Source organism: Astyanax mexicanus, chromosome 1 (assembly GCF_023375975.1).
Source record: "Astyanax mexicanus isolate ESR-SI-001 chromosome 1, AstMex3_surface, whole genome shotgun sequence".
Classification (NCBI taxonomy): domain Eukaryota; kingdom Metazoa; phylum Chordata; class Actinopteri; order Characiformes; family Acestrorhamphidae; genus Astyanax; species Astyanax mexicanus.
This window is the reverse complement of record NC_064408.1, coordinates 657,501-682,500: the sequence shown is the minus strand read 5'-3', so window position 1 is coordinate 682,500 and position 25,000 is coordinate 657,501. Positions and strand designations below refer to the sequence as shown.

The 25,000-nt window shown below is 38.7% G+C and overlaps 1 protein-coding gene across 1 annotated transcript; it reads right to left on the bottom strand.

Moving 5' to 3' along the window:
• Nucleotides 1–5,808: 5,808 nt before the first annotated feature.
• LOC103036640 (eukaryotic initiation factor 4A-I-like) lies at nt 5,809–24,480 on the bottom strand. The gene is made up of 11 exons (XM_049484375.1): nt 24,383–24,480; nt 22,377–22,431; nt 21,384–21,516; nt 19,695–19,834; nt 19,225–19,393; nt 16,786–16,895; nt 15,245–15,388; nt 14,132–14,269; nt 10,379–10,468; nt 8,212–8,291; nt 5,809–7,107 (listed from the first exon to the last, which is right to left on the bottom strand). The coding sequence occupies exons 1-11, from the start codon at nt 24,403–24,405 to the stop codon at nt 6,963–6,965; spliced, it is 1,227 nt and encodes a 408-aa protein (XP_049340332.1). The 5' UTR covers nt 24,406–24,480; the 3' UTR covers nt 5,809–6,962.
• Nucleotides 24,481–25,000: the final 520 nt, after the last annotated feature.

The following is a 25,000-nucleotide window of genomic DNA, read 5'->3' as shown; positions in this document are numbered from 1 at the left end:
GTTTGGCGGTTGCTAAGGTGTTGTCATGGTAATGGAGTTAATTGCTATGGTGTTGCTATGCTGTGCAGCCCATTTTTAATTCCACCTTAAACAGGGCAGCAGTAATGGTAAATGCTGCTGAGGGATCAGAGTGGAACTGCTGTACTTTTTAAGGTGGAACAGAAAGTAATATTAGAATAATCCAGATGTTTTTTATAATGTACTGTTTAAGTTTTATTTAGCAGTGTGTTTTCTAGCCCTTGCTAATGCTAATATTAAAGACTCCTGAAATTAGTGGAATGTTGTGTGTTGACTGTACACACTCAAAAAAATCCAGATTGAAAAAATCCTGATTAAAATTCTGTCAGAAAACTAAAATTTCTCCTCTAAACGCCTCAGAAATGCTAACAATGTAGCACTGCAGGTTTTTCCTGCTACCATCTGATAGCACACACACACTGCAGGCAATGTTTTCACACACACACACACACACACACACACACACACACACACACACACTGTTTACCAAATCGTGAAGTGTTTCACACTTTGTTTTGCCCAAAACACTGTAACCTATTTTGTCATATGTTTGCAAAAATGTACAGTTTAGCTACTGTAGCTAAAGCTACGGTACAATTAGCTATTAATGGTAGTTTGTATCTTATAAGCTAAAATGATCAAATACATGACAATAGATTAAACAGGTTAAACTGAATTTTATGTCTGATTTGAACATAAATTATTATATAACAATACAATCCCGAATTCCAAATCTGCAAACCCAAATCAGCAATCCTGAAACTGCAATCACAAATGTGCATTTGAGTAAAATGAACATTGTTGTTTTATTCTATAAACTACAGACAACATTTCTCCCAAATTACAAATAAAAATATTCTCATTTAGAGCATTTATTTACAGAAAATGAGAAATGACTGAAATAACAAAAAAGATGCAGAACTTTCAGACCTCAAATAATGCAAAGAAAACAAGTTCATATTCATAAAGTTTTAAGAGTTCAGAAATAATCAATATTTGGTGGAATAATCCTGGTTTTTAATCACAGTTTTAATTTCATGCATCTTGGCATCATGTTCTCCTCCTGCACCAGTCTTACACACTGCTTTTGGATAACTTTATGCTGCTTTACTCCTGGTGTAAAAATTCAAGCAGTTCAGTTTGGTGGTTTGATGGTTTGTGATCATCCATCTTCCTCTTGATTATATTCCAGAGGTTTTTAATTTGGTAAAATCAAAGAAACTCATCATTTTTAAGTAATTTTTGTTCATGTATATATTAGATATGTTTGTAACCCTATATTAGTTGTATATGTAGGAGAGAGAGAGAGAGAGTGAGTGGAGTGGGGTGAGATTGGTGGGGGTTAAAGCTTTTGAATGACTCCGGGACTGAAAAGGCTTTTATTCAAAACCTGTTGTGATGGTAATGGGCTCTCAGAGTCCAGCACATCCATCACACACACACACTCACACACTCACACACACACACACACTCACACACACACACACTCACACACACACTCACACACTCACACACACACACACACTCACACACACACACACTTAGCCATCGACCCGAGCTCAGGCCACCTGCACCATGCTTGCAGGAAACAGCATTAAAGCGATAGTTCACCAGAACACCCCCACCCCCCCACCCCTATCCCCCGTTCAGTTAGCACTGGAGCTAAAGAGATTTCATTTTCCAGCAGGACTTGGCACACTGCCCACACTAACAAAAGTACCAATTGCTTTTATATAATATTCTAATTTTCTGAGACACTGATTAAAATAGATTACACACTTTGTGTGTTTAGTACGTCTGTATAATATATGACTTTTACATTTTAAAAACTGAATTACTGAAATTAAGTAACTTTTTAATTATATTCTAATTTTTTTTTACATTTTTTTTAGATTTGAGCACTAGTATAAGTTTGTAGTTATACTGTAGTATACTATAATATAGTATAGTATAGGTAAACTGTATGTGTATTATAGTATAGTACAAGGTTATTGTCAAATTATTAACGAAAGTGAACGAAATAACGAAAACTGAAACTGAAAAAAAAAATAATAGAAAGAAAAAAAAACTGTAACTAACTGGAACTGAATTGAGAATTTATTAAATTAACAGAAATTTGAAAAACTTTGAAAATGTTGAAAATAAAAACCAGAGTTGCACCCTAAATTGACCTCCCACCACCAGGGGGCACCAGAGTTTCTCAACATTCACGATCAAAGCTTTGTTTTTATTTTATTTTTATCTGTATTTAAATCTTTATTTTATTTGGTCTTAATTTATCACCCAGTTCTGGCTGATCGTGATCATGATATTACCCATAATTCTCTGTGCGGAAGCTAAAATACATTCCGGTTCCGGTAATAAATCGTAATCATTTTGTTCGGTTTTAAAATCCATTTTAAGTGCTCAAACAGTGCTTTAAAGAAGAGCACAGTCAGAAAACGCAAGCTAACGTTGCTAACATTTAACACAAGCAAGATACCACAGGCTAGCATATGCTACTGCTAAAATGCTAACCGCTAGCATCTTGCTTCTGTTTATCGTTAGCCACGATAGCATGTTCAATTTAGGAAAAGAAAAAAGTTTGAAGGGGCTGAAACTCGAAAGGACGTCAACTTTAGGATGCAAACTGAGACCCGGAGAGAGAAAGCGGTGGGCTCTCGCACAGATCGGGGTTTCACCGCTAGTTAGCCACAGATTAAAGCGATAGTTTGATGAGAAAGTGAAGTTCGATCCACCGTGCTTTACTCCAAATGTAAATTTATAAAACTGACTAAAACTAACTGAAATTACAGATAGAATACGCTCCGTTTTGGTGTTTGGAGCTTGATGGTCCGTGATGTTACTTCCTGTTTACAGTTCTCACGCTAGCTGATAAAAATAACGTCAGAAAACACTGAGAAAGCTCCAGAATTGTGTGCGGGATTAGAATATGAGCGCAGGGAGATAAAATCTCGTGTTCTGTAGTGAAACGAAGATACAGTATGTAGAATAAACTCCACTCAGATATGAATCTGTTAGATGAGCAGCATAAGAGCGCTAACAGTGATTAGCTCATACACCAGAACACCTCAACCGGGAGGATAAACTGACACATCTCTAATTCTCTCTAAATATATATTTTTAATGCTTTCTTTTGTTGAGTTTTATTATATAACATCTTTTATAATCCTGCACCTCACAAATAATCCAAAGTATGGAAAAACTAAAATTAAGCACTAATAAAATTAATAAAAACTAATAAAAACTTGCTAACCCACTGAATTGAAGTAGAAAAAGCAAAAAAAAAAAAAAAAAAATTAAACTAAAAAACTGAAAAATGCAAAACTATTATAACCTATAGGTACAGTATACGTGTAGAATATTATATATAGTACAGTATAATATAGCGCATGTGCGTATGATGTAATATGGTATGTGAGTATAAATTATATTATAATGTATTTTATGTATAAACTGTATGTGTATATTATATGATATGGTATAGGTGTAGAATATTATATATTATATTAGAATGTATGTATGAACTGTATATATAGTGTAATATATATATATAATATATATGTATAGAATATCATAAGCTATTGTCTGTATAAACTTTGAGTATAATACAATATGGTATACATATAGAATATTATATAGTATAGATATGAACTGTATGTGTGTATTATAATATAATATATGTGTAGATTATATATTATAATGTGTATGAACTGTATTTATAGTGTAATATATAGAATATCGTAATGTATTGTCTATGAACTGTGTGTATAGTATATATTCAGAATATTATATAGTATACTATGTATTGTATGTATGAACTGGATGTGTGTAGTAATATATGGTATAGTTATAGAATATTATATTGTATGTATGAACTGTATGTGTGCAGATTATATATTATAATGTGTATGAACTGTTTATATATTGTGTAATATATAGAATATCATGATGTATTGTATGTATTAACTCTATGTGTATAATATATGGTATACTTATAGAATATTATATTGTATGTATGTATTGTATGTGTGTAGTATAATAGTAAAAATATATTTAAAGTATCACGTGGGGGTGTGTCGGTGTTGTTGGTATATATTAAACAGTGTTTTGTCGCCACCATGTGGAGAAACTATACAACTACTGCTGGATGACTTTTATTAAAATACTATTTTAAAGTGTAAAATCTGATCCACAACTTTATATATAACGTATTTAATCTAAACTTTATAACAATATTATATTTACTCATTTACTGGGGCATTAAAAATCCTCATTTTGTGTTTGATCGACAGGAAAATTTATGAAAACCCATTAAAATACATGTTTATTCACTGTTGATTTAATATCATACAACTCTGGATGGCATAAAGTTATCCAAAAGCAGTGTGTAAGACTGGTGGAGGAGAACATGATGCCAAGATGCATTAAAAAAACTGTGATTAAAAACCAAACAGGATTATTCCACCAAATATTGATTATTTCTGAACTCTTAAAACTTTATGAATATGAACTTGTTTTCTTTGCATTATTTGAGGTCTGAAAGTTCTGCATCTTTTTTGTTATTTCAGTCATTTCTCATTTTCTGTAAATAAATGCTCTAAATGAGAATATTTTTATTTGGAATTTGGGAGAAATGTTGTCTGTAGTTTATAGAATAAAACAACAATGTTCATTTTACTCAAACATAAACCTATAAATAGCAAAATCAGAGAAACTGATTCAGAATCTGAAGTGCTCTCTTCATTTTTACAGAGCTGTAGTACCTAATTTTGAGGAAGTTAGATTTATTCATTATTCATTTTGTCTGGTATTTTTACTACAGTCCCTAAAGTGCTGCTCTGTGCTGGAGAAAAGTTAAAAAATTATAAAATAAAAGCTCTATGAAAACAGAAATAAACACTAAAATAAAACCAAAACGTTCAGTAAAGCTAATTGTTAGTTTATCATTGTTTAAATGTTTTAAAGGTTCCACTCACACAGTAGAGCAACGCTTTAAATGTTCTGCAATTGTTATATTATTTTTTTCTATTTAAATGAATCAGAATGAGATTTGCTGTGATTAATCACCTAAAACTAGATTTTATTTGAGATTATTTTTCATTATGCCTGGTAATTTTACTACAGTCCCTAAGTTGCCGCTCTGTTCAAATGTAAAAATTATAAAATAAAAGCTTAATGAAAAAAGTTCAGTAAAACAAAACTGAAATAAAACACTAAAATAAAAGCTAAGTTTAGTAAAGATGGTTATTTTTTAGTTTATCATCGTTTTAATGGACGTTTAATCAGTGTCTTATTGAGCTTCATTTTTAAAGGATACAAACGTATATTTTACTAAACTTTACTTTCATAGAATAAAAATTTACATATTTTACTAAGCTTAACTTGTATAGAATTAAAATTCACTTTTATCTTCCTAAACCATACTTTTATAGGATATAAATGTAGTTATTTTACTAAACTATTTCATATAATTAAAATTCACTCATTTTACTAATCTTAACTTTAACAGAAATAAAATTAACTTGTTTAAATAAAATTCACTTTTACAGAAAATTTCACAATGAGTTTACTAAGCTCTTACTAACCTTAAATAATTTTATCTATCTATCTATCTATCTATCTATCTATATATATAAATCAATGATATCAATATAAAATTCTCTACTTAAATGATTTAGAATTAGATTTACTGTGATTAATCACCTCAAACTTTAATTTAATTTGAGATAAAATGGTTAATTTATAAAATATTAATGCAAAACAGAGAAAAACGCATCAGAGACGGAGTGATGATTCATTTTGGAGCTTTATTACAGTCCCCTCCTCCCCCGATGAAACAAACATGTATAAAAGAATAATAAATAGGTTCTGCTGCTGTATGAAAACCAGAGTTGCACCCTAAACTGACCTCCCACCACCAGGGGGCGGCGGAATTTCTGAACATTCACAATCAAAGCTTTGTTTTTATTTTATTTTTATCTGTATTTAAATCTTTACTTTATTTGGTCTTAATTTATCACCCAGTTCTGGCTGATCGTGATCATGATATTACCCATAATTCTCTGTGCGGAAGCTAAAATACATTCCGGTTTCGGTAATAAATCGTAATCATTTTGTTCGGTTTTAAAATCCATTTTAAGTGCTCAAACAGTGCTTTAAAGAAGAGCTCAGTCAGAAAACGCAAGCTAACGTTGCTAACATTTAACACAAGCAAGATACCGCAGGTTAGCATATGCTACTGCTAAAATGCTAACCGCTAGCATCTTGCTTCTGTTTATCATTAGCCACGATAGCATGTTCAATTTAGGAAAAAAAAAAAAGTTTGAAGGGGCTGAAACTCGAAAGGACGTCAACTTTAGGATGCAAACTGAGACCCGGAGAGAGAAAGCGGTGGGCTCTCGCACAGATCGGGGTTTCACCGCTAGTTAGCCGCAGATTAAAGCGATAGTTTGATGAGAAAGTGAAGTTCGATCCACCGTGCTTTACTCCAAATGTAGTCTTGAACCAGCCTGGAGACTTTTGGTGCATGTTTGGTTTTACTATGAAGGTACGATGCTAATGTCGCTAATGCTAAGTAATGGAGTAAGTGAATATACCCCATCAATAAGCACAAGCATTAAGGCTAATGTCGCTAAGGGGCAATAGAAGCTTATATCCCACCAATTAGCTCTGATGCTAACAGTAATTGCTTAAGTAGATTCTGACACTGTATGAAGAAGTTATGAAGGTAAAGAAGATGCTAATTGGTGGGAACAGTAAAATTAGCATCGTAGCTTCAGAGTAAAACTACAGAAGTCTCTCCGCTAATCGACTACATTTGTGGTAAAATTGAAATGTATCACTTTAACGAAGAAAAAGTCTAGACTGAGGAAACCCCGATTTGTGCGTCGCCCAATAGATGAAGGGGAGGGCGGAGACGGTTCTGTGTTCTGATTGGCTCGTTAGATGAGGTCAGCCACGTTCATGGGCATCTCCTCCACGGTGGTGTTGTAGAAGGTCTCGATGTCGCGCAGCGTACGCTTATCGTCCTCCGTCACCATGTTGATGGCCACGCCCTTCCTGCCGAAACGGCCTCCTCTTCCAATCCTGCCAATCAGAGCACAGGGATTTAAATATCACGGACTGCAGTTCCACACACTGACCAATAGGGTGCAGTATTAAAATTTATAAACAGATCATTTATCACAACTTTAATAAGTTTCACTTTTTAACGATTGAAAACAAACTAAACTCTGTTTATATTAACATTTAGTGGAATTGACTTATTTTACTGAGCTTCAACTTTTATTGAACTAAAATTATATCATTTTACTAAGCTTTCCTTTTGTAGAATTAAAATGTACTTTTAGTTAGTAAGTTGAATTTTTTTTTTAGAAAATTTATATCCAATTTCCATTGTTAAATTTCACTTATTTTACAAAGCTTTACTTTTCTACAATAAATTTTACAGTTTAGTAAGCTTAGCTTTAATAGAATTGAAATTCACTTATTTTACTAAACGTCACTTTTATGTTACAAAGCTTAATTTTTCAATTACAACTTATTTAAGTAAGCTTAACTTTTAGTACATTTAAATTCACTTATTTTACTAAGCTTAAATAAAAATGTTTTATCTTACTGAGCTTAATATTTATAGGATACAAATGTAATTTTACTGAACTTTCCTTGCGTAGAACTTAACATAACATAACATTAGCAGCTAACCACTATTTCTCTGTTTAGAGGCCTGTATCCTGCTGCTAACTCCAGCTAGCACTGCTGCAGCAGCATTAGCCGTTTACCGTGCTAGCTCTTTTGCTTTTTAGAGGTGAGTATTATAGGCCTGTAGCCAGCTCCTAACCCCGGCTAGCACTGCTGGAGCAGCATTAGCCACTAACCACGCTAAGCACTAGTTAGCTCTTTCCCCGTTCAAAGGTGAGTATTATGCTTTAATCACCCAAACAAACAGTTTTCAGATAAAAATAAAATAAAGTATTTATTTGATTACAGTTTTGTTTACTTAGCTTAGCTTTACTTAACCCAGCAGTGAGACCTGCTAAATTAGAAGTTTCTTATAGTTTCTCTTAAAGGAGAACCGGATTATAAGGTGCATTTTTAGTGCACAAAAACTAAATAGAACAATCCTTTTAAAAATCCTTTGAAACCTGTGCAATAAAGGCATTTAACTCGGGTGTGCAGGTGAGAGTTTACCTGTGAATATAGTTCTCTCGGTTGGTCGGCAGGTCGTAGTTAATGACCAGAGAAACCTGCTGGACATCAATACCTCTAGCCTGCAGGAGAAACAGAGGAGAAATCAGCACTGTAAAAAATACTCATCTTAAATTCACCATTATTATACATGTATTTAATTTATTTTCATATTTTATTACAAATAAAAAGCCATAAACTAAAAAAAACTCACAACAGTCATTTACAGGAGAGATATAACCTGTATAACATTCAATGGGAGTCATTATAAAAAGGGTTTAATTCAACTTCATCACAGTCTAAAGCTCTATCTGAAATGTTTTATTTTCTCAGGGGGTTCTGGATAATTATTATTCTCTGATTTTATTCCCGTCCAGAACGATCATGTAGGTGTTTTTCTCAGACGTCCTCTGAGTAAATTACAGGCTGAATTATCTACTGTTTTTCTCTGAACTCCGTGCTCCTCCGGTAATTTTAGTCCCGTCCAGACACACATCTCTGAGTTTCGTCTCCTCGCCTTTAATAAAATAGATATTTGTCCACTGCCGCACACCGTAATTACACTTTGGGTGCGTCACGGTTTCCACGGAGATCCACGTAAAAAACACAACAGCGAGTGGAAATGGAGGAGCTACTGAACGCTGTTGATGTCACGTGGCCGAGAAAAACTAAAACCTAAAAACTCACTGGTCCTCCTGTTTTTACAATTGCAGTATTTTATTACTAAAGATTAGAAGTGTGAAATATTTGTATACACAGACGCCCCCCTGACAAACTAATCACATCCGGATAGAGCTTTAGTGTGTATAAGTGTGTGTGGTAATAGTGTGGGCTGTATTTTAGTAGTGGGGAGGGATTATGAGCCCGGCCACAGTGGAGAACAGCCTCTCTCTCTATACCAGATACATCTACTGCTCTACAGCGCTAGGAGGCGCTAAAGAGCGAGGGAGTTCTGGAGTCCTGCTGTAGGACAGTATTTTATAAGTATGACCACATGTCTGACTATCCACAATCCTGGCTGGTTCTGTATAACCTGTTAGCGCTTAGCACTTAGCCTGTTAGCACTCAGGAGTCAGGCTGTTAGCACTTAGCCTTCAGCCTGTTAGCATTTAGCCTTCAGCCTGTTAGCCCTTAGCTTTCAGCCTGTTAGCCCTTAGCCTTCAGCCTGTTAGCCCTTAGCCTTCAGCCTGTTAGCCCTTAGCCTTCAGCCTGTTAGCAACTAGCCTGTTAGATCTAAGCCTTGAGCCTGTTAGCTCTTATGCTTCAACCTGTTAGCTCTTAGCCTGTATATGCTTTAACCTGTTAGCTCTTAGCCTGTTACCTCTTAGCCTGTTAGCTCTTATGCTTCATTCTGTTAGCCCTCATCCTTGAGCCTGTTAGCTCTTAGCCTGTTAGCTCTTATGCTTCATTCTGTTAGCCCTCATCCTTGAGCCTGTTAGCTCTTAGCCTGTTAGCTCTTATGCTTCATTCTGTTAGCCCTCATCCTTGAGCCTGTTAGCTCTTAGCCTGTTAGCTCTTATGCTTCAAACTGTTAGCTCTCAGCCTTGAGCCTGTTAGCTCTTAGCCTGTTAGCTCTTATGCTTCAAACTGTTAGCTCTCAGCCTTGAGCCTGTTAGCTCTTAGCCTGTTAGCTCTTATGCTTCATTCTGTTAGCTCTCATCCTTGAGCCTGTTTGCTTTTAGCCTGTTAGCTCTTAACCTGTTAGCTCTTATGCTTCAAACTGTTAGCTCTCAGCCTTTAGCCTGTTAGCTTTTAGCCTGTTAGCTCTTATGCTTCGCACTGTTATGCTTTAGCCTGTTAGCCATTAGCCTGTTAGCTTTTAGCCTGTTGTACACATAAGAAGAGTTTCAATTTATTGTTCACTTGGTCTGTAAACTGTCCCCAGTAACACTGAATACTGCACTAATGATTTAACATTGTGTAAAAATAAAAATACTGCACAATCCTACTGTAGAGTTTATAGGTGAGACTTTTACACAGAAAAATAACTTTCACATTAAATTTACACACTGCTAAAGCCAATGTGCAACAACAAACCCAAAACTATATACTAAAAGACTCATAGGACAATGTAAGACTATTTAAGACAAATTAAGGGTTGATTTTAAGACCGATAGCCTGATATTACAACTACAAGCTGTAATAAGTGTGAGCTTGCACGTGAACTCACCAGCAGATCAGTGGTAATGAGGACTCTGCTGGACCCAGAGCGAAACTCCCTCATGATCACGTCACGATCCTTTTGGTCCATATCTCCATGCTGAGAGAGAGAGAGAGAGAGAGAGAGAGAGAGGGATAAAGTTATGCTAAAGCTGGTTAAGCTTGCATTATAAACATTAAAATGCAGTAAAAACAGCTTGTTTTTATGTAAAGACGCAGTGAAAAAAGAGGCATCCTGGGCAGAGATTGAAGCCACACCCATTTGTGGGGGTGTGTCCTCTGCTCTGTTTTTATAATAGCCAATCTGATAGCATGTATAGCACGATATTCCCTCTCTGTTTAAACCTAGCCCAGACAGCATCTCCCTGCATGCACTGCACATGCAAGGTGACCGAGTGCAGCACAAAACTGTTTGTATTAAGTGTGTATAAGAGTGTATTAGTGTGTATAAGAGTGTATTAGTGTGTATTATAGTGTGTATTAGAGTGTATTAGTGATTATAAAGTGTGTATTAGTGTGTATAAGAGTGAGTGTGGGCTGTATTTTAGTAGTGGGGAGGGATTATGAGCCCGGCCACAGTGGAGAACAGCCTCTCTCTCTATACCAGATACATCTACTGCTCTACAGCGCTAGGGGGCGCTAAAGAGCGAGGGAGTTCTGGAGATCTGTGTTATATAATGATAGTTTACATAGTGAAGTTTGTGTGGTATGTAAGTCAGTATGTGTGGAGTATGGAGTGGTAGATGGTGCTGATGGTCTTTTCTCCTCAGGTTAGTGTTTGCATGAAGAAAACGAAGCTAATAATCCGTTAAATTCTCCAGTGCAGTTTCTGGAGTCCTGCAGATCCAGTGCTGCGGAGTTTATAGCGTTTACTGAAATGCAGTGCAGTGAGAGAATCAGGGTTTAAGTTCAGCTGGTAAACCTGAGTAAACTCAGTTTTTTCGATTTTTTTCACAAAAAAAAAAAAGTCAGATTTTGATTATAATCGACCCCCCCTACTAAAAACTACAGGTGACAAAGCAATGATTCAAAACTAGGTTTACCTGTATATATATATATAAAAAAAAAATTAATAATCTGTTTGGTGTTCAGAGGCTTTGGGTTGAGTCGACTCGTTGAGTGAATCAATGATTCAAAACAATGACGTCGTATCTCCACAGCCGATGAGAAGCTCACACTGACGGGCGCTGGATTATACTTCAGAACGCGGGTTTGAGATTGAAAAATGAGAAATAACGCACTCAATGAGTTACAGTAGTAACTGTAGATTTATTTCTAGATAAATATATATAGATGTATCTTATCAAAGTGCTGGAACTCTGACTGAGCGGAATGAAAATGTGTCTGGGGAGTAGGGGTGTGCCATATCGTATCGTACGTGATAATATCGCCAAAAAATTGGAATATCGTGAACGATATTATACCCTGAAATATCGTGGCATATCACCCACCCCTAATTATCACATCAGGGTACTACTTTTTTGCAGAAGAAAAATTCACACTGTTCTCATTTCCCATTATAAATCTACTAGAGATTTCTTTAATATCTAGTTAGTTAGCCATATCATATTGCATGCAATAATAAAACTCTAAATATTTTTTCTAATTTTTCTAATTCAATGTTCTCCTTGTGTCTGTATGGGTTTCTTCCCACAGTCCAAAAAACATGGAGATCAGATTAACTGGATACTCTCCTAAAGTGGACTCTCTATAAAGGGTCTGTGTGTAAGTGTGAGAGTGAGCTCAGATATATATTGGTGCTCGGTCCTGGGTAAATTCCTACAGGCAGAAAGTGGTTTCTGGTTGAGAGTATGCTGTGTGCAGAGTTGACTGGGCACGCGATTGTCTGTGTGCACTTGAGCAGTGTTCTCACCAGAGCGGAGACGGTGAAGTCACGGGGGCGTGAGGTGGTAGTGTGAGGTAGTGTGCGGTAGTGTTCTCACCAGAGCGGAGACGGTGAAGTCGCGGGGGCGTGAGGTGGTAGTGTGAGGTAGTGTGCGGTAGTGTTCTCACCAGAGCGGAGACGGTGAAGTCGCGGGGGCGTAAGGTGGTAGTGTGCGGTAGTGTTCTCACCAGAGCGGAGACGGTGAAGTCGCGGGGGCGTGAGGTGGTAGTGTGAGGTAGTGTGCGGTAGTGTTCTCACCAGAGCGGAGACGGTGAAGTCACGGGGGCGTGAGGTGGTAGTGTGAGGTAGTGTGCGGTAGTGTTCTCACCAGAGCGGAGACGGTGAAGTCGCGGGGGCGTAAGGTGGTAGTGTGAGGTAGTGTGCGGTAGTGTTCTCACCAGAGCGGAGACTGTGAAGTCACGGGGGCGTGAGGTGGTAGTGTGAGGTAGTGTGCGGTAGTGTTCTCACCAGAGCGGAGACGGTGAAGTCGCGGGGGCGTGAGGTGGTAGTGTGCGGTAGTGTTCTCACCAGAGCGGAGACGGTGAAGTCGCGGGGGCGTGAGGTGGTAGTGTGAGGTAGTGTGCGGTAGTGTTCTCACCAGAGCGGAGACGGTGAAGTCGCGGGGGCGTAAGGTGGTAGTGTGCGGTAGTGTTCTCACCAGAGCGGAGACGGTGAAGTCGCGGGGGCGTGAGGTGGTAGTGTGAGGTAGTGTGCGGTAGTGTTCTCACCAGAGCGGAGACGGTGAAGTCGCGGGGGCGTAAGGTGGTAGTGTGCGGTAGTGTTCTCACCAGAGCGGAGACGGTGAAGTCACGGGGGCGTGAGGTGGTAGTGTGCGGTAGTGTTCTCACCAGAGCAGAGACGGTGAAGTCGCGGGGCGTGAGGTGGTAGTGTGAGGTAGTGTGCGGTAGTGTTCTCACCAGAGCGGAGACGGTGAAGTCGCGGGGGCGTGAGGTGGTAGTGTGCGGTAGTGTTCTCACCAGAGCGGAGACGGTGAGGTCGCGGGTGTGAGGTGGTAGTGTGAGGTAGTGTGCGGTAGTGTTCTCACCAGAGCAGAGACGGTGAAGTCGCGGGGGCGTGAGGTGGTAGTGTGAGGTAGTGTGCGGTAGTGTTCTCACCAGAGCAGAGACGGTGAAGTCGCGGGGGCGTGAGGTGGTAGTGTGCGGTAGTGTTCTCACCAGAGCGGAGACGGTGAGGTCGCGGGTGTGAGGTGGTAGTGTGAGGTAGTGTGCGGTAGTGTTCTCACCAGAGCAGAGACGGTGAAGTCGCGGGGGCGTGAGGTGGTAGTGTGAGGTAGTGTGCGGTAGTGTTCTCACCAGAGCAGAGACGGTGAAGTCGCGGGGGCGTGAGGTGGTAGTGTGCGGTAGTGTTCTCACCAGAGCGGAGACGGTGAAGTCACGGGTGTGAGGTGGTAGTGTGAGGTAGTGTGCGGTAGTGTTCTCACCAGAGCAGAGACGGTGAAGTCGCGGGGGCGTGAGGTGGTAGTGTGAGGTAGTGTGCGGTAGTGTTCTCACCAGAGCAGAGACGGTGAAGTCGTGGGGGCGTGAGGTGGTAGTGTGCGGTAGTGTTCTCACCAGAGCGGAGACGGTGAAGTCGCGGGTGTGAGGTGGTAGTGTGAGGTAGTGTTCTCACCAGAGCAGAGACGGTGAAGTCGCGGGGGCGTGACGTGGTAGTGTGCGGTAGTGTGGGGTAGTGTTCTCAACAGAGCGGAGACTGTGAAGTCGCGGGCGTGTGGTAGTGTGCGGTAGTGTTCTCACCAGAGCAGAGACGGTGAAGTCGCGGGTGTGAGGTGGTAGTGTGCGGTAGTGTGGTAGTGTTCTCACCAGTGCGGAGACGGTGAAGTCGCGGGTGTGAGGTGGTAGTGTGCGGTAGTGTTCTCACCAGAGCGGAGACGGTGAAGTCGCGGGCGTGCATCTTCTCGGTGAGCCAGTCCACCTTCCGGCGAGTGTTGATGAAGATCACAGCCTGAGTGATGGTGAGCGTCTCGTACAGATCACACAGCGTGTCCAGCTTCCACTCCTACCACACACCATAAATAACACTATTAGAGCTCAGCCATACTGTACCACACACCAACACACCATAAATAACACTATTAGAGCTCTGCAATACTGCACCACACACCCCAACACACCAGCTTCCACTCCTCAAACACACCACAACCACACACCAACACACACCATAAATAACGCTATTAGAGCTTGACCACACAGTGCTGAGTAACAGCTGGAACTGCACCATACAGTACTACACACACCATCACAACATGTAACTAAATTAACACACTACTGCTGGTACACAGTAGAATTCATGTGGATTCATTTATTAATATTTCACTTAAGACTTCCACATAAACTTTAATCCCAAAAGAGACTCTGAAACTAAAACCATATTTAAGTATATAAAATAATTCCTGCAAATTCAATCTGCTGATGTTGTTTAATGAACATACACACACTGTCAGTTTTCTGGGTGTATAAGAGTGAGTGTGGGCTGTATTTTAGTAGTGGGGAGGGATTATGAGCCCGGCCACAGTGGAGAACAGCCTCTCTCTCTATACCAGATACATCTACTGCTCTACAGCGCTAGGAGGCGCTAAAGAGCGAGGGAGTTCTGGAGATGCTGCAGTGTAGAACCAGTCTCCGATCACGTTTCTGTGAGCTATGTAGAACAAAAGCACTCGTGTGTGTTTTTACTGAGGTGAATTTAGTGAAGGGTAGTTTTTCTCGCGTGTGACCATGTAGCGCTGTGTTTAACTTCATTTGGAGCTCTATAAAATATCTCTCAACCGTTTTATCTCAGTCATGAGATGCTGCATAGCATTTAAATGCTTTTTAAAAGGTAAAAAAAGAGCTTTTTCTGGGATTAAAAGCTTGAATTCAGCTGTAACTGAGAGAGACAGCACTGTGTATCTCCTTCTTGTGTTGTAAATAATAATTATATGTATTAAGAGCTGCAGTAATGCAGAGTGTTGGGTAATAAAGCCGTTCTGACCTCTTTCTCCACGTTGATGTAGAACTGACGGATTCCCTCCAGGGTCAGCTCATCCTTCTTCACCAGGATACGCACCGGCTCACGCATGAACTTAGTGGTGACCTCCAGCACCTCCACCGGCATGGTGGCCGACAACAGCACCACCTACAGGCCAACAGACACACAATAACAATAATTCTAATAAGAAATATGACCATAAGAAAACAGTGCCTCATTTTTCACACTTAAAATCCTTTGAGTTTTTCCCCAAATCGAGTTTTAGTTCAGTTCTCCAGCACCAAGACTGGAGCAGTATTAGCATTAGCCGCTAACCACAGCGCTACGTGCTAAATAATTTGCTGTTCAGACGTGAGTATTATCTGATTGTAGTCTGCTTCTAACCCAGGCTAACACTGCTGGAGCAACATTAGCATTAGCCGCTAATCACATAAGTACTAGTTTTTTTTCGCCGTTTAGAGGCGAGTATATTGGACTGTAGTTTGTGTTTAAACCATGTTAAAACAAGCTACGTGGGACAAACTGCAAGCTAATAATGCTAATGCTGCTGCACCCAGCCTTAGTGTAAATCTGGAAATCTAATCTTACTGTTAATAAACGGAAGCTCTTTACTCACCCAAATTAACAGTCAATGTTTGTAGTATTTTCTCAGTAACAGTATTTTGTATTTTTTGCACTATAAGCTGCACTTAAAATCCTTTAATTTTCCCAAAAATCATCAGAGCTCCTTATAATCCGGTGCTCCTTATGTATGAATTCTATCAGTCAGGTATTAAGGAGCAGTAAAGACACTCCACTGAAGTACAGAGTTATACAGGAGTTTCAGTTTAGTTCTCCAGTACCCAGACTAGAGCAGTATTAGCATTAGCATTAGCTGCTAACCAAAGTGCTATGTGCTAGCTCTTTTACTGTTCAGAGGTGAGTATATCAGTCTGTAGTCTGTGTTTACTGTGTTAAAATAAGCTACATGGGACGAACCGCAAGTTAATATCACCTTGTCTTACCGAAACACTCAGTGTAGCGCTGTCAGGCAACATTAAGTGTTAGCCGCTAATGCTAATGCTGCTGCACCCAGCCTTAGTGTAAATCTGGAAATTTAAGTTTACTTTAAATAAACTGAAGCACTTTACTCACCCAAGATTAGATTAACATCCAGCACTCGACTGACCTAAGAATTCCTTAGAAGGGAAACATGGCGACTCCCCTGTTCCTTACTAGTGTCACATAATTAAATTACAACCATTTTTTTTTTAAATATGCCAATAAATGTGCTTTTTATAATTTCCTCATTGACAAAATTATACAACCCCAACGAGGAAATCACAAACGACATTTGATAGTATATTAGAAAAAAATATTGTAATTTAATTTGCATTAGTCCTTATTTGGTCTTATTTGACCTGAAGAACTGTACTGCAGTGGTGGTTGAATAAGATTGAACACAACCGTGTTTAATAAAGGTAATTTATAAAAATAAACTAATTTGAGTATGGTTTCACTGTAAACAGTTAATCTGGGTGCAGCGGGGTGTTTCCTGTGCTCACCTGCGTGCTGCTGGGAAGCTTCTGGAAAATCTCGTAGATCTGGTCCTTAAAGCCGCGACTCAGCATCTCATCAGCCTCGTCCAGAACAAACATCTTTATACTTTTAGACGCTGAGGAGGAAACAGAGGAGCGGCGTTAAAAACAAACCAAACAGAACTAATAGTGAACACAGCTGATCAGTAAATTACCTGATAAAACATGTAAACACAGAGCTGCAACACTCATTACTATAAATATATAAATATATAAACCAAACAAACTTTAACTCATTAACATCCCAGCATTTTCTGTAAAACGAATCTACACGTCTCCAAAATGTTATATTATTGTTGCTTGATGTGAAATAGGTTCATTAGAGTTTATTATTTTTGGTGTGTTTAAGATTGTGCCTGTGTGAAAACAAACCAAACCGAGGGGGAAACTGAGTAAACAAACTCATCACCTGATTCAGAGCAGAGAAACCTACAGAACTGCAGGTGTGAAAACACCCTTAGAAACACTCTCCATAAAATCTCCATTAACCTTTTATTCACCACATTAAAACCGCACTATAATTATAATATTCTGATCTAATAAAAGCATTATAACTACCCTGAGATATTATAACAGTGAACTGGAAAAGTGCAGGACTGTTGTGCAGCTAAAATCGCTCCCACCGTTCGCTATGGTGGTTGGTATGGTGTTGCTAGGCTGTTGCTAAGGTGTTGCCATCATGCCTGGGGTGGTTGCTAAGGTATCCGTGGTGCTTGCTAAGTGGCTGTTAAGGTGTTGCTAAGCTGTGGTGTCCGTGTTGGTTGCTATGTTGTTGCTGCACAACGTGGACAAATATGGTATCGCTATGGATGCTAGGTTGCTATGGTACCGTTAGTGGCTGCTACGGTCTTGCTAGAGGATTGCTAAGCTGTCGCTAGGTAGTTGGCAAGTGGTTGCTAAAGTGTTGCTAAGCTAAGGTGACCATGTTGGTTGCTATGTTGTTGCTGCACAATGAAGAAACATGTCGTGGCTATGGACGTTGTGGTTGCTAAACTGTTTCTAGGTGGTTACCACGGTATCCATGGTGCTTGCTAAGCGGTTGCTAACGTGTTGCTACGCTATGGTTTCCGCGTCTGTTGCTATGTTGTTGCTGTGCAATGTAGATAAACATGGTGTGGCTATGGATGCTAGGTTGCTATAGTATGTGTGGTGGCTGCTATGGTGTTGCTAGAAGCTTGCTAAGACGTTGCTAACACATCTGTGGTGGTTGCTAAGGTGTTGCCATCATGGCTGTGGTGGTTGCTAAGCTGTTTCTAGGTGGTTGGCAAGGTATCCATGGTGCTTGCAAAGTGATTGCTAAAGTGTTGCTATGTTGTTGCTGCGCAATGTGGAAACATGGTGTGGCTAAGGAAGCTACGTTGCTGTGGTATCTGTGGTGGCTGCTATGTTGCTGCTAGGTGGTTTCTATTATTACAGTAAATAAAAGCCTCCCCTGTTTACCAGACATATTAATCTATATTATGCTACTAATCTCCCTGCAAAAGCACAAAAATATCAGAATAAAAAAAAAATTAAATTAAATTGATACAATTATTTCAAATTGCAGAGTGAAACTGAAATTAAACGGATCAAATACAACTGTATATACAATACAACAATGCGGAAAATCCTTAAAATTCATTATTTTATTTACATTTAAATACACATTATTAAACTCTTACGTGCGATTAATCATGATTAGAGCAATTGTTAGCGCTTTTTAAATATTGATAAATAGTTCAGATTTTATGAATGGTGTTTTATATATAGAAACTTCCCTCACTTCAGGACTTGTTTTAGAGGTGAGGAACCACAGCAGGTCCAGTGTGAAAAAACCCACAGTGAACCAGTGTTCACATCTACTCCCTCCTTGTAAAACCCATTACACTCTATAGACTGGAAACACTGGTCCACAGTGTAACACTTTACTGACCAATCAGATCACAGAACCAGCCAACAGCTCTTTCCCTTTAAATCCTGAGAGTAAAACTAACAGATCTCAGTCCTGACTGAAACTATTCAGCTCTATTAATATCAGCTCATTCACTACTATTACCCAGCATGCACTGCACTCTATCGCACGCTCAGACTCCCCCTCACACTCACCTAGTGTTGCAATCATACCAAAACGAAGACTTATCGATACCCATCTAAATATCTTAATACAGATACTGAAACGATACAACAGTAAAAAAAAAAAAAACCTGAGTGAATCAGTTCAGGAATCGAGTGCAGATTAGAATGAATGATTCTAAACAACACTGTTTACATGTTCATGTCATGATATGAGGATCTGAGCTGGTGTAAATATAAACACAGCCGTGGGGAAACTCAAGAGAAGACACAGAGCTCTCCTCAGACACTGTGCACATTTTTGTTCATACCACCCATCGTTATTATATATTAAGAGCATAGAGATGTACGTACAGAGGAATTTGCGGCTCAGCATGTCGAAGACGCGGCCGGGCGTTCCCACCACGATGTGCGGAGCCTCCGCCTGCAGCTTCGCCACCTCGTTACGAACGTTCGTACCACCGATACAGGCGTGACACGCCGCCCCCATGTAGTCCCCCAGAGCCATCACCACCTTCTGGATCTACAACCAGATACACACACAAACATGCACCGTACAGTTTAGTGTATGAGCATTTACGGCAAACTACGGCTGAATCTATACCCAATCAATCACATGCACAGGATTGCAGTTCGTCTAGGAGAGGCACTGCATTTTTTAACATTACGCTACCCTGCTTCTTGAGTTTCATGTTCAGTAGTTCTGATATTAGGATATTGTTTTGATAATGTATATTCTTGTGTTTTATTTTTCAATAAAGAGATAAACTGCAGTGAAATGTAAGAGTGTATGTGTTAATTATAATAGTGCAGTTCACACTGACCTGCTGGGCCAGCTCTCGGGTCGGGGCCAGAACCAGCGCCTGTGTGGCCCTCAGCTCTGGGTCCAGCTGCTGCAGGATGGAAATGGCAAAGGTGGCAGTTTTACCTGTTCCAGACTGAGCCTGCGCGATCACATCATAACCTGCACATACACACATTCATAATAACACATTCATAACATTAAATACAACAGAGAAATAATGCCCAATCACAATGCACAGGATTGCAGTTTGTCTAGGAGCCACACAGCATTTTTTTAAGGGTTTTACTCTAACAGGAGGCGGAGCTACTGACAGGGTTTAATGCACTTTTTAACTAATCCATTTCCATGACTTTTTCATGACATTTCCAAGCCTTCATGGCAAATTGTCATGACCATGATTCTTAAAATAGTGAAGACGGACAATAAAACAAAAAAATTAACTAAAACTATAATAAAAAATAATTATATTAGGCCTAAAATTCTTTAATATTTAATAATAAAATTTGTGTCAGATTCTGAGAGCTGTATTGTGCACCGATGAATGGAAAAACAAAACTTATTCAGGCCTGGAAATCATTTTTCAAATTCCATGACTTTTCCAGGTTTTTCATGACCGTACACAAACCCTGTACTGATCACAACCAGCTACGCACAATGATTTCACAATGTTTTACATGCCTAAAATTGCTTTTTGCATAATATATATTTTAAACCAATACATCAATTTATGTATTTATTGTATGCTGGATGCACTGCTTCAAAATGAAATGATTTAGGCTTATGTGTTTTTCAGCATCAGCAGATATATATATATATATATTTTTTTTTTTCTTTATTTGCACAGGTACTACCAATACAGTAATATTTTGGAATTTGTTTGTTTACTCCAAGCATTTTATAAAGATACAGTATCAGAGTCAAATTTTATCACTATAAGATGCACTTAAAATCCTTTAATTTTCCCCAAATAAAGCAACATATTGTGATATAAATTTTGGCCGTATCGACCAGCACTAACTGCAATACTTATGTACAGATAAATATTAAATGTTGAAACGTGTGGAGCTTCAAGAAAACCAACTCTATACTCAAGAAACTGTTTTTAAAAGCACTTTTACTTTCTCAACTCTGGATCTCGAATACTTTATACGTAACTGGTTCAATATCACTTATGACCTTTCAAATTAAAAGTCCTCTTCAGGATTCTACCAATATACGTCCAGTTTTATGACTAGTCCTTAAACTCAGGCAGCTGCAGTGGTGTAAATATTAATTGCGTAACGTTTATCCCAATTTTATCCCAGTTTTGGGTTCATATGAACTCGTTCATGTTGGACTCACTTTAAGTGCGTATTCTCCTCTATAGAGATTCTCTGGCATGGCACTGCTAGTGAGAAATCATGTAATTCGTGACCCCGTGTCGCCAAATAGTCGTGTAGAGTAAACACAACACAACGACTGACCACTCGAAAAGTTGAAGTGTAATTCGGGCATTACTCTCACCCAAATAAACAGTTATTTTGGAGGGAAATGTGTAGATTAATATCCAATGCTCGTTTGATTTTACTTTGATCCCAATTTTAACTGGTTTAAATCAGACTGTTTACAGTGAGAACACACAATAAATCAGATAATTAACTATGAGACCAGCATTTGCAGCAGAAAACTGATCCCCAAACAGCTGGAACATCTGTATCTGAGCTCTTACCCTTGATACAAGGGAGGATGGCCCTCTGCTGGATGGCGGAAGGCTTCTCGAAACCATAGGCGTAGATCCCCCTGAGCAGAGTCTCACGCAGGTTCATATCGTCAAACGTGTCCACGATCTCATGCCAGTTACTCTACAGAGAGAAAAAAACACATAATAACTCATTAAAACATACAATTTATATCATAGAAGCTACAACAAATATTAATCTCCATGTTATTACACACATACATACACAATACATAAAAATCATCCGTACGCTTTATAATCTGGTGCAACTTGCTCTCGCTCAGCTGCAGATGCCCAGTAAATACTCAACATGTTTAATATCTGATTCAGTCAGCGACTGTGAGCCAAGAGCAGCAGCGACATAGACCATACAGCCAATGGAATTACAGAGAAACAAACCTACAGGTCCAAAACACCTCCTTCTGCATTACCAGAGCTGTTTATAAGAGAGTCTGACCACTTCCTGTTTCTCCTGTTATATCAGTAAATATACATCACTATTAAACTCTAGACGGAGCTGACGAGTGAGTTCTCTATGAATGGGGGAAAATGAAGCTAAAAGCTAAACATTTTTTATTAATAATAATAATTAAACTACTTGTTCTGAGTATTTCTTTCATTTTAGAAAGTAGAATAAGTGCGTATTCTCCTCTATAGAGATTCTCTAGTGCAGAATCACTAGTTCTCTCGTGTGTTTAGTTCTGGTGAGTTCTCATGATAAAGGATTTCCCACAGTAAATAAATGGTGTAATTGATAGTAATTGACGTTTATTGATAGTGCACCTTTTATTTTATTTTAGGTGTTTTTAATCCTAATCACAGCTGTGGAAAGTTCACGTCTAAGTGTTAGAACTTTCCTCAGCAGGTCAGGTCAGAGGTTAAGACTTCTCCTGGACCTCCAGCACCAACACCACACATTACAATCACACACCAGACCAGAACAGAGTGAACAGTAGTGAAAAGAGATCACAAACAGCAGCTCACCTCGATGATACCATCCGGCTCCATACCCTCGGGCCCATTGTCCCGCTCCCTAGTTCTGCACATCACAAAAACACACAATTATATTAGAAAAACACACATATAATCAACTATTAATCATGTTCACACTATTTATCATCTAGCAACTATAGAAAATAAACAGTAAAAAGTCTAAAAATACAAAAAATAGCGATTAAAATAAGAATTTGGCCAAAATCAGACAGAACAAAAGATTCGGCTGAATGCTGATATCAGCTGTTCTCCGGTTTTTAGGTTCTTTTATTAGTTACACATCTGGAAAATTCTCAATTTTGACCATTTAAAATTTACCATTACATAGTTTTATTTCTCCCATTTTTAAAAGAAAACTTAATCGTTCTGTAAATATTATCCCTTTATTCACATACAATTATCACCAGCAATGGAGTAAACATTAGTAAACTAGGGTTGGGTGACATTTCTCTAATAAATACTAAAAATATATAAGATATGTATTATAGAAATTTGGTACACAGTCAAAAAACAGGGGCTATGATTTAATATAGTGCAATATACTGAGTGTATAAGAACATTATATATTCTGTATAATAAATTTACATTTCATGCAATGAAAAGTTGAACAGCTGGATCTAATGACAGATTACAATGTTGCTATCTAGTGGGCGGGGCTCAATCACAACACAACAGAATAAACCACTTCTGACACCAATCTCTAAATCCAAACTAATAATTAGATTTCAATACTGTGTTTTTGGAAATTCATACAGTCTTGCAAAACAAGACTGAGTTACTGAGTTATCAATATTTTCTAATAGACATACTTTTGTATATTATGTCAAAACATATGTAATATAACTAACAGACTAATGTTGCAAAAACAATCCACAAAAAACTGTAAATGCAAAAAAATACCCTTAATTCTACACATTAAATAACTAACTGATTCCATTACAGGATACTTCTGTGATCACAATACTAACGGTGTAAGGATATATTGTTTACAATATGCCAAGCCACGCCCCTATTGACAACCAATTAAAAAAGGTGTTTGGCAAAAAAACATAGAAAAAGCTTAACTCAATAGTGAACACAAATCAGGAGTTAAAATACTGACAGTAGCAAGAATAATTTTTAGTAGTTTTATTCACACTTCTAACCCAAAATATATGTTACAGCACAGATCATGTTTACATATGACGGCTATAAAATAACCAACTGTTTTTATAGTAGAAACGAAAATGTGTTAAGTTTAGCTAGCTAGCTTAGCTACGCTTGTGTTTTTGATGTGTAGGAAATAGTTTTAGGGCATAGAGAACAGTTTTAGGGTGTAGCACAATTTTAGGGTGTAGGGAACAGATTTAAGCTGTAAGGAACAGTTTTGGGATGTAGGCAACAGTTATAGGGTGTTGGGAATAATTTTAGAGAGCAGGGAACGTTTTTAGGTTGTAGGGAACAGTTTTAGAATGTAAGGAACCGTTTTAGGGAGAAGGGAACAGTTTTAGGGTTTAGGGAACAGTGTTAGGGAGTAGGGAACAGTTTTAGGGTGTAGGGCGTAGGGAACGAGGGGCGGTGAGGGACATGTTAACGGGCAGCCCTGGCGCTGTCTCGGGTAGCGTAGATTCGCTAGCCACCGCTGAGGCTATATTGAAATTTTACTTAATAATCGGGTTAAAACGGGTCGAATTTCTCTAATAACGAGACATAAAACAATATTAGGATATCCTTATGTGTAATAAAGTGAATATTGAGTATTTTAAAGGGTGTAAATCTGATAAATGTAGTGTTTTTCCACAGCTCGGCTCTCCGTTAGCCGACGTGCTAACTAGCTAACGCCGACCATCCGCGCTCATTTCCCTCCGTTTTAACAGCGTTAATCCCCTAAATCTCCCCGTTTTCTAAACACACAGCGTTTAATAACACATTCCGACGTTTAATCGACGTCTAAAACCTTCTCTAAACGCGATTAAAATGAGAGAAGTGTAGAAAACAGCGCGGCCGCGCTCCCCTACCTCTCTTCATAACCTGCCGACATTATGACAAAGGGCGAACTCGCGGCGAAAGCGGCTTAAATACCTCTACGTCACGCGCGAATCCTTCGCCGCTGATTGGCTCACTTTGCTATCAATCAATCCGCGCACAGCACATTCCCGCTTTTCATTGGAGGATGCGCCGCGCAAAGGCTAAGCACCGCCTTAAACAGCCAAAAAAGAGAAAAGGGAGGGATGCGTTGGAGGACCGCCCTCGATGCGTCCTATTGGACAGTAGCATAAGCAGACGAGACGTGATTGGCTGATTTTTATGACGTTATTTTTTGGCTCCAGATTTTTTTCAGTAATTAAAGAGACAGTACTGTAACGTAGAGAGTTATGTAATTACTAAGTTATGTAAATACAATATTCATATTATAAAAAATATAATTAATTTTAAATATAAAATAAAATAAAAAAAAATATGTGGTGAATACTGCCTACTTTTGCTTCTGCTTTGGCCACTTTATTGGAAACAAAAACATACCTAACTACCTTGTCCTTCCTCAGACTCTCTGGACACTTTATCGGAAACACCTAAACTCTAAAAAATAATAAAATTAAGCACTAAGTCTACAAAACAACAATGTATTTTGAATA

What these genes read in the sequence shown, in the direction of transcription:
- LOC103036640 (XM_049484375.1), bottom strand. Translation starts at nt 24,405, where the DNA reads ATGTCGGCAGGTTATGAAGAGAG. An exon ending in CATCCTCCCTTGTATCAAGG is followed by an intron (nt 19,835 to 21,383) that starts GTAAGAGCTCAG and finishes GTGTATGTGCAG; the next exon opens with GTTATGATGTGATCGCGCAG. An exon ending in AGCTTCCCAGCAGCACGCAG is followed by an intron (nt 15,389 to 16,785) that starts GTGAGCACAGGA and finishes GTTGGCCTGTAG; the next exon opens with GTGGTGCTGTTGTCGGCCAC.